This window comes from Labeo rohita, chromosome 3 (genome assembly GCF_022985175.1).
Source record: "Labeo rohita strain BAU-BD-2019 chromosome 3, IGBB_LRoh.1.0, whole genome shotgun sequence".
NCBI lineage: Eukaryota > Metazoa > Chordata > Actinopteri > Cypriniformes > Cyprinidae > Labeo > Labeo rohita.
The window spans coordinates 54,458,492-54,474,486 of record NC_066871.1 but is presented as its reverse complement, the minus strand read 5'-3'; the positions used below and the strand labels follow the sequence as shown (position 1 = coordinate 54,474,486).

The following is a 15,995-nucleotide window of genomic DNA, read 5'->3' as shown; positions in this document are numbered from 1 at the left end:
ATCTGTTTGTAAACATCCGGAATGCGCGCGCAGCTTGGTTGCAGAAAACAGGGAGAGCTCGCCTTTACAGCTAGAGAATTACAAGGATACGGCACAAAATACGTAGATTTAAAAAGAGTATAGATTATATTGATTAGAAGTCTTTTTTCAAAATGTTATTCGCATATTACAAGAGCTTTTCACCCAGCGATAAACACTGTTATTCAATGAAATTGGCGTTAGATAGTGGAATAGTCTTACAGATCCGAAACCAGGATGACGTTTTTATGGGCAGTTCAAGTGTCAGTCTATGGAGCCATGGAATAAAAGAATAAAAAATGTAAATTTGATTTTATATTTCAAAATTCTGACTTTATTTTCAGAATTCTGAGATTATATCAAACAAATCTAGAGGAAAAACAACTCGTCATTCTCTCTTTTCCCATTAGTCATTAGTTTTGTTAAATCGAGTTATAAAGTCCGAATTAGTAGATATAAACTTGCATTTGTGAGGAAAAAAGTCAGAATTGTGAGATAAAAAAAAAAAAAAAGTTCGGTAAAATGTTAATAGTAATAGGTTTAAATAATATGTCATGCTGTAACTGTATGGCTAATACAGTACATCCCCTATGAACAGCGTATGTGAATATTATGTAGACCTATTGTTTAATCAAATTTATGCTTTAAAAGTAGAGTAATCATAGCAGTTTTCATCCTATAGTATGCCTGTTAACGTCTGCCTTAGCTTCAGATGGCGTCTTTGGCTACAGTATTGTATAAAAATTATTAGCATTTCGATTTTGACATCAAAAGGCACAAAAATATTTTTTTCTCTTATTCCATGGAGTTTACTCGTTTACCTTCGTTTGCTACCAGTGTTTTTCTGCAACCACTATGCGCGCGCAGCTGCAAGTGACGTCACTGTGACAATTGGTCTATTGCAATTACTACTGCATATAGTTCAACTGCATATGCACTTAAACAATCAGAGGTTCTTTTATTAATTCCCACTTGATACATAGGGATATAGACTGCAGATCCTGTTACTTCTGATTTTAAATCCTTAGAACCATCAGTAAAAAATGAATCCAATCTTTGTACATATATTCCCTATACTTATACTCACTAACTACATCTGTACTTCTATTACTATTTTTAATTATTAGAAGCTCTATATCAACCTCCGGGCTTTCCAGTCTGCATATTGGTTTGTTTGTGACTGTGTTTTTGTTGAGTTTTGCTGGTTTTGCTGTTCTGTTTTCGTGCAGACGCAGAAGCGGAAGATCAAACGTCATCAGTGGGAGTTTGACCACAGATCTGGCGCCTCCTGCCGGTGAACAGCAGCACAACAACACGCTGAAGACGCCGTAAACTACGCGTTTTGCATTATATTCAATCTATTCGACAATCCGACTGTTTTTTTTTTCTCACTCAAATCATTATCATCAAAAAAAAAAAAAAAAAAACAAACAAAGCCAATGTTTAAGCATTTAGTCATAACATGAGTAGGAAAAGTTATTCTGTGAAAATCAAACAGGTTTTTCCCTTTGAGCTCGAAGAACTTGTGACGGGTTACTACATATGTTTATCTTTGTTGAAACTATCTACGACTACGCCACTCCAATTTACTCTGGGTAGGAGATCCCAAGGCCACCAAAAGAGGGGTCCTGCACGGCTATTCAATTCAATGAATATGCTCACGGCAGAATTACTATAGATAACAATTCACTTTTATTAAATACAATAAATATAATCGTATCTGATTGTGTTCACATGCTGGCCCAACACTGCTCATATGAGCTGGAAATACAGGAAGTCAGGGGGTAGCACAACGCTTCCAAACCATACCCACCAATACAATACAAAAAAAATGACAATCTTCTTACACAGCACACTGACTCATACGAAAAAAAAAAAATTCAGACACTCTTAACACTCCACTTGTGCACACTGAGCAAGGCAATACGTCAAGGCCTCGCTTTGAAACGGTTAGCTGATCATACACATACACCATGAAGGAGCTATAATCATCACAATACACTTCCACAGATCTTCAACCCCCACATGCAGCACACTGTAGCGCTCATTCAGCGTCCGCCACTCGTCCAAACCAGGCCAACAAATACAAGAATCTCAAAACATCTCAGTTGGATGCAATATGCAGTGTTGATCATTCGATATCCACAAAGTATTTAATTCAGAATAACCAGCATGAAAACGTCTAAGACGCACATCTAAAAATCAACGGCGATTGTAGGGATGGGTAGCTCGACACCTAGTGTCGATACACGTTTCGAGTTTTCAACACACTAGTGTTCCGAAACAGTGTTCCGAAGCATTGCTCGAAATGAGGCTGTCACGTGATCTTTGAAAACGAAGCTTCGTTACCTCACTGACACGTCACGCTATAGTCTTAAATACAAAGCGTATCGATTGCGCTGTCCCATACCCGTTAGTCATTTAGTGCAGTGTTACAACTTTATCGGTCATCATGCATTTGTATGTTTTTTTTTTTTTTACGTGGTGTATCGTTCTTACTTAAAGTACTACTATTAAAAACAATGACGTGTGGCTGAATGTCTATTGTCTGAATGAAAATTTAAAAATCCTTGATAAAAGGACAGAAGTCCTTCCTCAACCACAAACATTTTTGCTATATATACACACTACCGTTCAAAAGTTTGGGGTCAGTACATTTTTATTGTTTCTTTTTTTTTTCTCTTTCTTTCTTCCTTTTTTTTTTTAAAGAAATTAATACTTTTATTCACCAAGGATGTATTAAGTTAAAAAAAAAAATCAGTTAAAACATCACAGGTTCCAAAAAATATTTGGCAGCACAACTGTTGATATTATCCAACATTGATCTTTCTAATAATAAATCCACATATTAGAATGATTTCTGAAGGATCATGTGACACTTAAGACTGGAGTAACAGCTGATAAAAATTCAGCTTTTCATCACAGGAATAAATTCTATTTTAAAGTATGTTAAAATAAAGAAAAAAACATTATTTTATATTGTAAAAACATTTTGAATTACTGTTTTTTTTTCTATATTTTTAATCAAATAAATGCAGCCTTGATGAGCATAAGAGACTTCTTTAAAGACTATTACAAGTCTTACTGACCCCAAACTTTTGAACGGTAGTGTATATATGTGTGTGTATAAATATATATATATATATATATATATATATATATATAAAGAACACAAAAATGGTGCAATGAAAAATTACGTTAGTTTAATCTATTGGCGTATTAAGCCTTTGTCATTGTATTGTGCAAAATATAATACATTTTGGAAACCCTATCGCTGCACACACACGCCACCTTGCTAATGAATTATATGCTTATAAAATTCACAAATAAACCTTACAATAACACCCCAATGAACAAAACATCTAAATGACACATATTGTGTAAGAATTTTTATTGACCAGCAGATGGCGTAGTAGAGAACTGTATCAAAAGCTTCGAAGCATCAACGCACTTTGTTGTATAAGCCTCACTGATTCAAAAGCCTCGTTTGGCACATCCCTAAGTGATTGTTCTTCCAGCGACAGACAACCACCTGCACGCCGAACAATTGTAATGCTGCTAATCGGAAGTACGCATTTAAAGAGAGTCCTGTCTACCATCGTAGGTTCAACATCGCCTCCTAGTGGCTTGGCTACAAACTCAAATTCAGAATAATTCAGATGGAAGTGCTGTGATCTTACTGAATTTATGCCTTCATTTAAAAATCATCAACCTGTAAACATTCCTTTGCCCTCATGTTCTTCACATCTGTGTGATGTTTTTTCATGAATCACAGAAACAACACTGAACCCCACTGACCTTCACTGTATTAAGACACTTCCCAAAGATCTTCTTTTGTGTGTTTCAGAGTAATACAGGAAACTAGTGAATACTGAGCAGTTCATCACAGAGCCAACAATATTCATTCTACAAAATTCCAGATAAAGTGAAGGTAAAGTGCAGTGTAAAGACACACAAAAACAACATACCACAATATTTAGGTCATAGTTTGCAGTGACGAAAATGGAAATTGCTTCTTTTTTTCTTTTTATTAAACAGTGGTTTGTGGAACATACTATGACTTTGTCTTTAAATAACATCTGTCAGTACCGCTGTGATAAAGTAAAATTAGCTTGTTTGTTTGTTCTGTTTCTTCTGATGTCCATTCATGTTTATTTGCTGCTCTAACAATTAGTAAGAGGAAGAGGTGATCTGTCCGTACATCAAAAAGTGACAAAATGACATTTAGTCTTTGAATCTCATAAAAACTGACAGTATATGAAAGCTGAGATAAAGATGATTGTGATCAAGGTTTAGAAAGCTGCATTTGTTCAATATACATGTGAGTCAGACTGGAACTACAAATAAAATACTTGTCCCATTAAACCCATACAGAACAGAAAAAACATTTTGTAAGTACCTTGATTTAAATCAATTCGTGGCAGTAAATGAAGAGGTATCATATCAGTCACAAGTGCAGTATGGAGTACCTCAAGGCTCAGTACTAGGGCCATTACTTTTTACTCTTTGCATGTTACCCCTGGGTGATATCATCAGGAAACATGGTGTTAGCTTTCACTGTTACGCTGATGATACTCAGCTCTATATTTGTTCACAGTCCAGTGAAACATACCAATTTGAAAAAAAACTAAAGGAATGCATAGTTGATATAAAAAACTGGATGACTATTCTGCTCTGTCAAATCTTTGTCATCAGTTAAGAACTTAGGTGTAGTTTTTGATAGCAATCTTTCATTTGAAAGCCACAATTCTTGGATCTTTTTCCATCTCAAGAAAATATATATACAGCATGAATGGCCAAGCACTGACTCACAGGTAAAGCATCAAATCATGTTTTGTTTTTGCTGCATGATATTTAGGGTTGTGGAAATGTCCTCACAATAAGAGAACAGTGTGTACAACTCCTAGAAGTGCTATTAGAAGAGCCTATGCTAAGAACTTTACATATTTCACATACTTTTGAAAATCCAGCTTGTTGTCTCTTTGTCACATGTTGTAAACACGACAGCTTCTTTTTCCATGAGGGAGTTTGGCAACACAGCATCTTTGTTTCCAGGAAATCGTAGTTGAAGTATATATTTTGAAGTATATATATATATATTGCATTGACATATAATTGAAGTGACACAGATTGATTAACTGATTTTATTCCATGGTCTGTCTAAACACTGGATTCTGATTGGCTGGCAGGTATGCAGTAAAACCTTTAATGCACAGGTAGTTCCAAGTCTGTTTAATCAATGTTCTAATGTGCTGCTTTAATTGAGGCATGTTTTATGGGTTCATTTCATAGGTGTAATGGTTTTTCTACTGTACAAACCATGTTTTCTATCGCCCTACACCTAAGCATAGTCCTCACAGGAGACTGTGCACACTTTTACTTTCTCAAAAAAACTCATTCTGCATGATTTATAAGCCTGTTTCCTCATGGGGACCTAAACATTTTCAAATGCCCACAAAGCCAAAATTTACTGGGATTACTATACTTGTGGGGACATTTGATCCACATAATGTGATAAATACCAGGTGCGCACACACACACACACACACACATTTTGTGTTTACATGTTTTATGGGGACATTCCATAGACATTCTAATGGTTTTTATACTGTACAAACCGTATTTTCTATCACCCTACACCTAAACCTAGTCCTCACAGGAGACTGTGCACACTTTTACTTTCTCAAAAAAAACTCATTCTGCATGATTTATAAGCCTGTTTCCTCATGGGGACCTCACAAATGTCCCCACAAGCTCAACATTTACTGGTATTACTATCCTTGTGGGGACATTTGGTCCCATAACGTGATGAATACCAGGTGCACACACACACACACACACACACACTCACACACACACACACACACACACACACAGAGGGGTCAGAGATTACACTGCACTGCCCACACACATAAACTTGTTGTCAACGCTTCCCCACGACTTTTATTAATAAAACAGCCTATAGATACTAGATCGCTATATTATATTCCTCAGCAACAAGGTGGTAAAAATGCTGTTTATGAATTAATTAGTTGTTTGTAGAGAGAAACACGCAGACTCTCTTTCTTTGCCTCCAGTTCTTTGCCTCCATGTTGTGCATTTAAAATCCTTCAAAGCACGCAAACCATTGATTATCCTTTACATAATAAATAAATATATCAATCAACGCTGTACAATATAGGCACATTTTTTTCATATAACGCTTTTAACAATACAGATTGTGTCAAAGCAACTTTAAATAGGAGAATAGTGTGTCAATAATGCAAATGGACAACAGTAAACAATTTTCAGTTGAAGGCAGTTCATCATTGAATTCAATGATGTCATTATCCAGCTCAGTTCAGTTCAAATAGTATTCAATATCGCTACTATTAAGTGTTAAGTGTCCCCAACTAAGCAAGCCAGAGGCGACAGCGGCAAGGAACCAAAACTCCATCGGTGATAGAAATGGAGAAAAAAACCTTGGGAGAAACCAGGCTCAGTTGGGGGGCCAGTTCTCCTCTGGCCAGATGAACCAGCGGTTTGTTCCATGTTGCAGAGAAGTCCAAATGTGCAGAGGACTCATCTGGTTCCCATGGTCTTGTGCCGATGGCCGTCTAGGTGACGAGGTCTTCACTTCATCTAGTTAACGTGGTCCCCACTGACAGAAAGAAACAGACTAATATTAGCGTAGCTGCTGTTCTTCTTACTTTGCAACAAGTATATTGGTTGTTCCAGAGTTTGGGTGCTAAATAAGAAAATGATCTGCCGCCCATGGTTGATTTTGATATTCTAACTATTATTAAATTGCCAGAGTTTAGAGAACGCAGCGGACGTGAGGGACTATAATGTGATAAGAGCTCACTCAGGTACTGAGGAGCTAAACCATTCAGGGCTTTATAAGTAATTAGCAAGATTTTAAAATCTATACGATGTTTAATAGGGAGCCAGTGCAGTGTAGACAAAACCGGGCTAATATGATCATACTTTTTGGTTCTAGTAAGAACTCGAGCTGCTGCATTTTGGACCAGCTGGAGTTTGTTTATTAAGCGAGCAGAACAACCACCCAATAAAGCATTACAATAATCGAATCTTGAGGTCATAAACGCATGAATTAATGTTTCAGCATTTGACATTGAGAGCATAGGTCGTAATTTAAATATATTTTTGAGATGATGTGAATACTAGAGATGTGGCTTTTAAAGGAAAGAGTGCCATCAAATAGCACACCTAGGTTCCTAACTGATGACGAAGAATTGACAGAGCAGCCATTGAGTATTAGACAGTGTTTTAGGTTATTACACATGGAGGTTTTAGGTCAGACAATTAACATCTCTGTTTTTTTTTTCTTTCAGAATTTAGCAGTAAGAAATTATGCGTCATCCAATTTTTTATATCAACTACACATTCCATTAGTTTTTCAAATTGGTATGTTTCGCCGGGCCGCGAAGAAATATAGAGCTGAGTGTCATCAGCATAACAGTGATGCATAACTTTAGCCAGTCTGTCTGCTTCCTGACCTGGGCCCCACTTAGTCAAGTGCAAACTAACTAAGGGTGTGTTCACACTTCAGTTCGTTTGGTTCATTTGGTCTGGACCAAAAAGGAAAATTATACATTTGGTCCTGGTCTGCTTAGCGTTCAAAAGCATAGTGATACCTTCACAAACTAGTTGGGGTGAATGAAGTATATTTCATGACGGAACTCACCGAACACTCCAAATCAAAGGAATAGGTGCGTTAGACTAAAAGCAGCTCTGCAGGTGTATGGTATCAGAGTATGCATTTACTGATCTGGCTGCTCAATGCTGCTTTAAGCCGCATACACCTAATGCTGTCTGCTGGACGCTCATTGTTACGTGTATATGATTTTATTTTCACCACCTGTAAACTCACAAAGAGCTCATAAATGGCACTTTACCCCCTCGTTGCTCCACTTTGCCCTCTGCTCATTTTGTTTTGGATACACCGCTGGTTCCCTGCATGAAATCATGTCGCGTAGTGTCGCATCTTGTCATTACTTCCTGCTTTTGGTTCGTTTAGAAGTATTTGGTCTATGTTGCTTTCATATTTCATTCTAACCACACCAGAGTTTGTGTTACGGAGTGAGCAATGAAGCGTGAAGCGGGCGGATCCATTTGCAAACTTTTATTCAAGGACATCGACAAAGACATGGCCAAGGCAGGCAGGGTCAGACAATGGCAAACGGGTATATAGACAGCAAGAGAAAGAGTATTCTGTAACACAGATGAGGGTCGATCCATGGCGAACGTTATCCGAAGGGTGAGGCAAAAGAGTAATCCAGACAGGCGAGAGTTTCAAAAGGCAGGCAGCGAGACAGACAAGACGATACAACAATGCAAAGGTTCAAGACTCGGATGACTAAGGAACAAGACTCGACTAGACTGGACTAGACAACATGACTGAACTGACTAACTGGCTCCGTACAGTTGCTAACACACGACTTGTGATTAATGCAAACCAATACTCGGCGACAAGAGAAAGATGCCCTCACATTCTTACTATCCTCGATTAAAGTTTGGATGCGTGTCTCTAGTTCTGAAATCTTCTCTGTCAGCCTAACTATTTCCCTGCATTTATCACATGTGAATCCCTCGCTGCCGACAGAGATTGATAAAATATACATGTGGCAAGTGGTGCAAACAACAATAGCAGGAGAAGAAGCCATTACTCACCATGCTTGTAACACTTCCAACTCACCATTGTTTCATGAACTTGTAAAAGATGGAGCACAGGAAGAAAACAACAGAACAAGAGAAAAAAAAATATAGTACTAGACGCAAGAAATGCAGACGGAAATGCAAAAGGCAAGCTAACCAGCCAACAGAATACTAACGCGCTGAACTCGTGGTTATAAATTAAATTAAGAGTGAACAATCAAATTAGTCTGATTAGTTTGATAGATAATATCAGAAATTTTATGGGAATTAAGCTATATCTTATTACTTTAAACAACAGAGAGTGATAGTAAGATAGAGATTCCAGCAGAAAATTGACGCCATATAGAGCATCACCACTCAGCAACACGGCAGACAGGAGGTCACAGCCAGACTAAATGAAAAAAATAAAATAAAAAGACAAGAAAATAACATAACAATAAAAATAAAATAGTACACTGAATGAGTAAATGATGTGATAAATATAACGAGAATAAGAGAATAGACAGTGAGTGAGTACTGATAATTCTCTTAGTCATCACTGTTGAGGACTGACTTGAGCATTTAGAGCCGCCGCCAGAGACTGGAACAGAAAATGAACTGTTAAATTTTCATACTGACTCATTCTAATTTTTATTTTGGATTTGTAAAGATATATTTATGCAATGCTTATAGAACTAGTAGTTGTATGAAGATTCATTTTATAATACTAAACTTACCAAAACTTTTTCAAGTTTAAAAAATATCAACTGAGACAGCTCGTCTACTGATGACGCTGTTGCGTTAAATTCAATGGAACAATTTACGTAAGAATGGATTTGTGAATAGTCAACAAAGAAACTGGTTCTGCTAATGTTTCATGAATAAAGTCTGCTATTTTTAAATACTACTACAAAATATGACTATTAATACTAAGAGTATAAACATGACACATGACTGTTTCTCACCTGAATTCCCTTCTTCTGCTTTAAAATGGCAGAGGACAACAATGACAATCAACAGAATCACCACCACAACAACAACAGCAACAGTCATGCCAACAGGAGCATGCCTTTCTGTTTATAGAAAATATACATCAGAAATATTAATCAGATTATTCAAAGATACAGACAATGTTAATAGCTGGTTGAAAACTTCTTGATGGAAAATCCTGAAGGTACAAAAAACTAATTATGACTGTGACGCAGCAGTTCACTGGTATTTTCTGGTCACTTACATTTACACTTACATTACTTACTAAACATTTCTTAGCCTCATGATGACACTTACCATACTTGGTCCTGATCTCATTGTCTGTGAGTCTCTTTCTAATGGTTTCGCTATTGAGTTTCACCACACAGGTGTATTCGTTCTTCCTCCACTCGTCAGGTTCAGCCTGTAGCGTGACAGTCTTCTGGAAGGTCCCGTCCTCATTAGGAAGAAGCGTACCGACCTTCACATCCTTAAAATTAATAATCAGTTAATTTGTATTGTTTATTTATTTATTTATTTTCATTTTATTTTTATTGTATTTATTTATGTATTTATTTATTTTCATTTTATTTTTATTGTATTTATTTATGTATGTATTTATTTTTATTTCTATTTATTCTTTTTTATTTATTTATTTTATTTGCATATTCAGATTTTATCCAGATGTAGGATAAAATTTTATTTAGTTTGTAGGAAAATGTGTAACAGTAGTGGCCATACTGCACAGTCATTTAGACACAATAAGACACAATTAGACAACATCTAAATAAATAATAATAATCGATAATAATAAAAAATAAATATTTTCAACAATGGATGTAGTACAAGATGCTGCAGCATTTTCCTTTTATTGGCTAAAAATAATAGCACAGCATATTATACAGTCTTCAGACTGTTCTGGAAAAGACTGACAGTCACACAAGTGAAATTGTGCAGAAATATGTATGTGCTATCAAGGAGCTATTTACAGTGACTTTAATATATCTCACTGAATATGTATCTTCAAATATGTACGTTCATCATTAAAACTGATTTACGTTTGTTTTTATGCACCAACTGATAATAATCGTGTACCTGTTTTCTCCAGGCTGCTTTTCTCGAGCTGCAGGAACTCCTTCAGAATCTCAATGCACTCAATTTTGAGGTAGTATTTCCAGTACTCGAGACGGACAGTTTCATTGTTGCACCTCTCTTGAGTGTTGAATCCTTCCTCCATTGAGGAAATCCATTTCTCCGTCTTCAAATCCAGAAACAGGAAATCTTCTCCATCATATCCGTACTGCCGGAACCCATTTGTTTCTCCAGTCCGATCGTTCCATTCACAGCCGTAGATTAGCTGGTATGTGTGAACACCTGGAGACACAAGATTTCAAATGTGTGAATTCGACTGGTTCAGTCTGGATCTGTTTGTCAGGTCTGTTCTGTGATGAAAATAAAGTAAAGTGTGCTGCTGTGAAGTGTACAGATATACAGCCATATCTCACATTTGTGTGTGATATTGCCTTTATACAACAGTTTGACAGCACAAGTGTGTAAATGCACAAGATACAACAACAGAATATAAAACTAATAAAAAGTAAGTTATAAACAAATGTTATGAATAAAAAAATCTTTCTTCTAAAACAACATTGTTTCCATACGCTGACTCACTCACTCTATTGGGAGAGCAATGTAACTACAATCACCTTCACGCACAGTGTTTCCCAAATACCAAATAGTACCAAACTATTATTTATATAAAACATTATTTGTTGAATAATAGTATTTCATAAACAACAACAACAGCCATCGTAAAAGTTGCTAGGCAGTACAAAGGCAGTGCTCTGATATACAGCATTAAATCTACATAAAATATAATGCTATGAGACTTTACTCTCAGCCAAAACCGTTTGCTCTGGAACAAATAAAATATCAATGAGACCAAAGACTGCCCGTTAGATTTACCTAAAACGAACTACATCTCATGTTTAACCACTACAGAGACATCAGAGGCAGCGGTAAAGGCGCTTTTGGGTGGATTCAAGAGCGCTGACTGATGTCCTGGAGCTCACATCTCTGAAAACCTTGAAGCAAATTTTCATGTAGACGTCATCTTTATTGTCTGCATATTTGAACTATAAACACGTACATTTTCGACGAAAACCTCTTAAAACTACATTCCATGACACAAAAACAGTATTATTATTATTTTTTAATCATGCTGAATTTAAGCATTAGCCGTGACACTTGCTGTGAGAAAATGATGCAAGTGATACAAACTGTGAAAGGTTCCAGTTATAATATCGGTCTAATATTCCACTTTTATCAGCCATCGAGGAGCAGAAAGAGCTGTTGTATAAAAAAAGACATAATAAACGCATGCCCTAAATTCCTGTGGGACTTTTTGTGTGATTATTCTTTCAGGTACCAATAAAAATGTCATATTCTCAGCTACGTTTTTCACTCTGTTTATGTCAGGAATCTGGTCGGTGTCCTGCGGTCCGCTCACCGCCAGAGGTCGCTCTCACCCTGTCACTACACTCAAGCTGTGTCCGAAACCGCTCCCTATCCACTATATAGTGCACTATATCAGGTGTCAGCCATTTTGTAGTGATGTCCGAATTCGGAGTGAACGACTTCATTCCCTACGTTCACTACTTTTTACCCACAGTGCATTCTGATTTCGAATGTACAACCGATGTACACTCGCTGAAGCACTATATCCCACAATCCAATGCGGAGAACCGAAGAGCTCGAAGAGAGAGAGGGAACAATTTTGAATGAGAGATGCCGTTTACATCTTTATTATTTCTGCTTTATTGTTTATTTCATGAATTATTCATATCAAAATATATTAAATAGGCATTAACTCAGTTTAATATTTTACTAATTTAATGAGCTGGCATCTTTGTTAATTTACAAAAAATGATGATAATTTGGTGGATATTTAAAAATGTTCGTTGGCAGCGTATTCATTCTGATGTAATATTAACGGTCGCCTGAGGGCGCTCTACGATCATTGGAATGTTAAGATACTACAAACAATAAACACATAAAATTATTAACATGTAATTAATGTATGTTTATTTTTGTTGATAGTATTTTATTAGTATTTAATGATTATGAACACATAATATTACAAAACAAATTAATGCTATTAATAAAACCATAAAGCTGATGCGGTGGTATGTATAATTACATTTAAAGTGATTTAAAGTGTTTTTGCTATTAATATTATTTTCTAAAATAAGGTACATGTAATATAAAAGTACATGTGAAAAAGATTTTTCGGAACAGCTCCAAGTCTCATGCGAAGTGTAACGATATGCGTCACCGTCCGAATTCGTTCACTTCATTTCGTTCACTCCTTCTGATATAGTCCACTCAACGGCCATTCACTATATAGGGATTAGTGAATGAGTGAACGAGTGGGCGATTTCAGACACAGCTTCAGACAGTTGCTTTGCACCCTGGACTACTACTCCCATCACCCATCGCGCCCATTGCGTTGCCTCCTGTAGCCAATCAGGCGCACTATAAAAGCCCGGACTTTCCCCTTGCAAGTCACGGATTGTTGTATTTCTGTCGTTAGCGTTTCCTTGTTTCCTTGTTCCCAGTGTTTAGTTCCCTCGCCTGGCCCTTCTCGTTTCGACTGTTCGCCGTCTGCCTACCTGACTCTCGCTCGTGTTTATTGGTTTATTCTCCTCGCTCAGCCCCTTACGGATTACGTTCGCCACGGATGGACCCTCGCCTGTTTCACGGACTTCTATTGTGCATCGCCTTCCTTATACCTGCCTGCCATTGTTGTTTGACCCTGCCTGTACGACCATGTTTTTGTCTTGTCCTGCTAATAAAGGCTCGCATATGGATCCGCTCACCTGTCGTCTTTCACTCCGCGTTACAGTTTAATTGCTTTCTTATTATCATTATCTTTATTATTATCAGAAGCCAAATATATGTGTGCATGTACTTGAGATAGTTTGTCCAGCATACCTGCTGACTTGATCCAGACGTGTTTTTTAATCCAGTTATGTTCATGAATCATCAACGCCGTCTGTCTGTCCAAGTAATCTGCTTCTTGATTCTGTCTCATGATCCATTCTGCTTTTGGCAAAGCTTTCCTTGTGTTGATGTCAAAGTATATGAACTGACGGTCGTCCACCAGACCAACTGTAGTAAATTCATCATCGTCCCCAGACACGGAAAGGTAGAAATATTTCAGAGAGTGTTTTCCTGTGAACAGAGATGAAGAACTACTGCACCATAAAAACCATTAACTAAAGATATAAGAATATTACCATTTCAACCAGCATATTTTGAAAAGCGCACTAAATCATGCATTCAAACTAAATGGGATACTTTGAACTGCCTTAATAAAGTCTACAGAGTAAATGAAAAATCAGTAAATGAGAAGACTTTCCCTTTGATTACTTAAAGAGATCAGACTCACAAAGGATATTAAAAAACAAATGATTTGTTGCAAAAAGTATATTTTCATTATTCTAGGTAATACATTTGAGAAGGGCAGAGAAATTCTGTTTGAGAGTTATTCACTATTAGAAATACACTCTTAATCCAGTTCATTATAAACATCTGTTTAATATGTGTTAAGAAAACCCTCTTCACTTCTCATCTTAACATGTTTCGTTTGATTTTTCCAAATAAAGAGAAATACCAGAGAGTCGATTTTTATTTATTTCTTTATTTCTTTATTTATTTTTAATTAGAAAGCAGTATATATTACAACTGATTTGCTGTGAGTTTTAGTCAAATGGACTCTACAATAAGTTGTTAGTTAGGTCAGGCCAATAGTTTCATTTTAGTTTTGTCTGAGAATTCACTCTGAACCTGATTGACATGTCACGGTGAACGTGTAGCTTTTCCAAAAAAAGCTGAAAGAACAAATAACCAAGAAACTTTAATATGATATACAACTAGAACACAGACCATTAACTCTTTCCTCGCCAATGTTTTTAAAAGAAACAAAGAAAAAAAGTTACCAGCAAGTGCCTGCATTTTTGTTTATCATCAATATTATTTTACTTTGTATATGCATGTGAGAACAAGCAAAATATAAGAAGGTCAGTTTAAAAAAAAAAATCTAGCGTCACACATTATTTATTCTATCAACAGTACTGAGGAAGCTCATTCTGAAACTGGTTTGACAAACTACTCACCAAGTTACATATAAGCTACATTCAAGCTATATCCTTCTGAAAAAGTAATCGTCACTTCAAGTTTTTTATCAAAACGTAGCTGTATCCAGCAGTATGTGTGTGTGTGTATATATGTATATATATTGAAACATCTAATTTTTTTTTATGACATTGTATATTACAAATGACGGAACTATTAGTTAACTAATTATTAACTTTTGATGAAGAATGTTTTAAGAGTATTGTTTTATTTGGTTAACTCTCCAAAGATACGCACAATATTCAAGTATAGTGAGGGTCAAAGTGCAAAACTGCTACAACAAAATGTATCAAAAATGGATGCACATTTACAAATAATTACAAGTAATATTTACAAATTCTGTTTTACCTTTGTTCAGTATTTTAATTCGTTGGACATGTTGACAGATTATTTGAACTGAACCCATTAAAAACGTACAAAAGTCTTTCTTTGCACAGACCTGTTTTAGATTTAGTATTGACGCTATTTCACAAAGATGTTGATTTTACAGCGTAAATCTAATGTGTTTAAAAAACATATCCCAAACTATTTGTCTAGCACAGACATTTTATTGAATTTTCACTTTTATTCGATTCCTTTAACACACACTATTGCTTCTTTCGCCTTAATTAACTCAGGATGTTCATCGCGGGTAGCAGGTAGTTTTAACATGATTTTATATTTAAGAAATAAATAAGTATCACAGTACTGAGCGATGTCTTATCATATAATTATGCTTCAAAAACAATAGTGTTCAGTAAACCCAAAATGAAGGACTCACCAGCAAATGTGAGATGAATCCCAAACAGTAGAAGCACAAAGAGTCGCATGTTTAACTCTTTTTATGTTTTTAGAGAGCCAGTTAAAGCCAATGTCTTTTAGAAACACACCTGTCACACACAGCAGCTGCTGGTTCTGGTTTTACTTTGACTTTGAGTTGTTTATAAACAGTTCCTCCCCCTGCCTCACCCACAACACTGAGCATGTGCATTTGCTTGAATGAAACCACAAGTATATTATAGTATATTATGTGAAAAGAAGACAACTTACATCCAAATGCTGCAAAAAGACAAAAAGCCGTATTAAATGTCTCCTACGTTCTGTACAGTTTGCATCATCTGTCTCTTCCTTGTCTGTCTTACTTCAGAGCTGTGATGAAAAGTAGTGCATGCATGTGTCATGTTATTCTTTAAAAT

The 15,995-nt window shown here is 36.2% G+C and overlaps 1 protein-coding gene across 1 annotated transcript; it reads right to left on the bottom strand.

The window, feature by feature from the left end:
- Nucleotides 1-9,948: 9,948 nt before the first annotated feature.
- Nucleotides 9,949-15,712, bottom strand: LOC127162107 (major histocompatibility complex class I-related gene protein-like). The gene is made up of 4 exons (XM_051104896.1): nucleotides 15,581-15,712; nucleotides 13,618-13,857; nucleotides 10,720-10,998; nucleotides 9,949-10,114 (listed from the first exon to the last, which is right to left on the bottom strand). Exons 1-4 carry the CDS (start codon nucleotides 15,627-15,629, stop codon nucleotides 10,086-10,088), a joined length of 597 nt encoding a protein of 198 aa, XP_050960853.1. The 5' UTR covers nucleotides 15,630-15,712; the 3' UTR covers nucleotides 9,949-10,085.
- Nucleotides 15,713-15,995: the final 283 nt, after the last annotated feature.

Excerpts from the sequence above, each read along its gene's own strand:
- LOC127162107 (XM_051104896.1), bottom strand. The coding sequence starts at position 15,629 with ATGCGACTCTTTGTGCTTCTACTGTTTGGGATTCATCTCACATTTGCT. Across the intron at positions 13,858-15,580 it reads GATTCATCTCACATTTGCTG|GAAAACACTCTCTGAAATAT; the intron begins GTGAGTCCTTCA and ends CTCTGTTCACAG. Across the intron at positions 10,999-13,617 it reads CGTCTGGATCAAGTCAGCAG|GTGTTCACACATACCAGCTA; the intron begins GTATGCTGGACA and ends TTGTGTCTCCAG.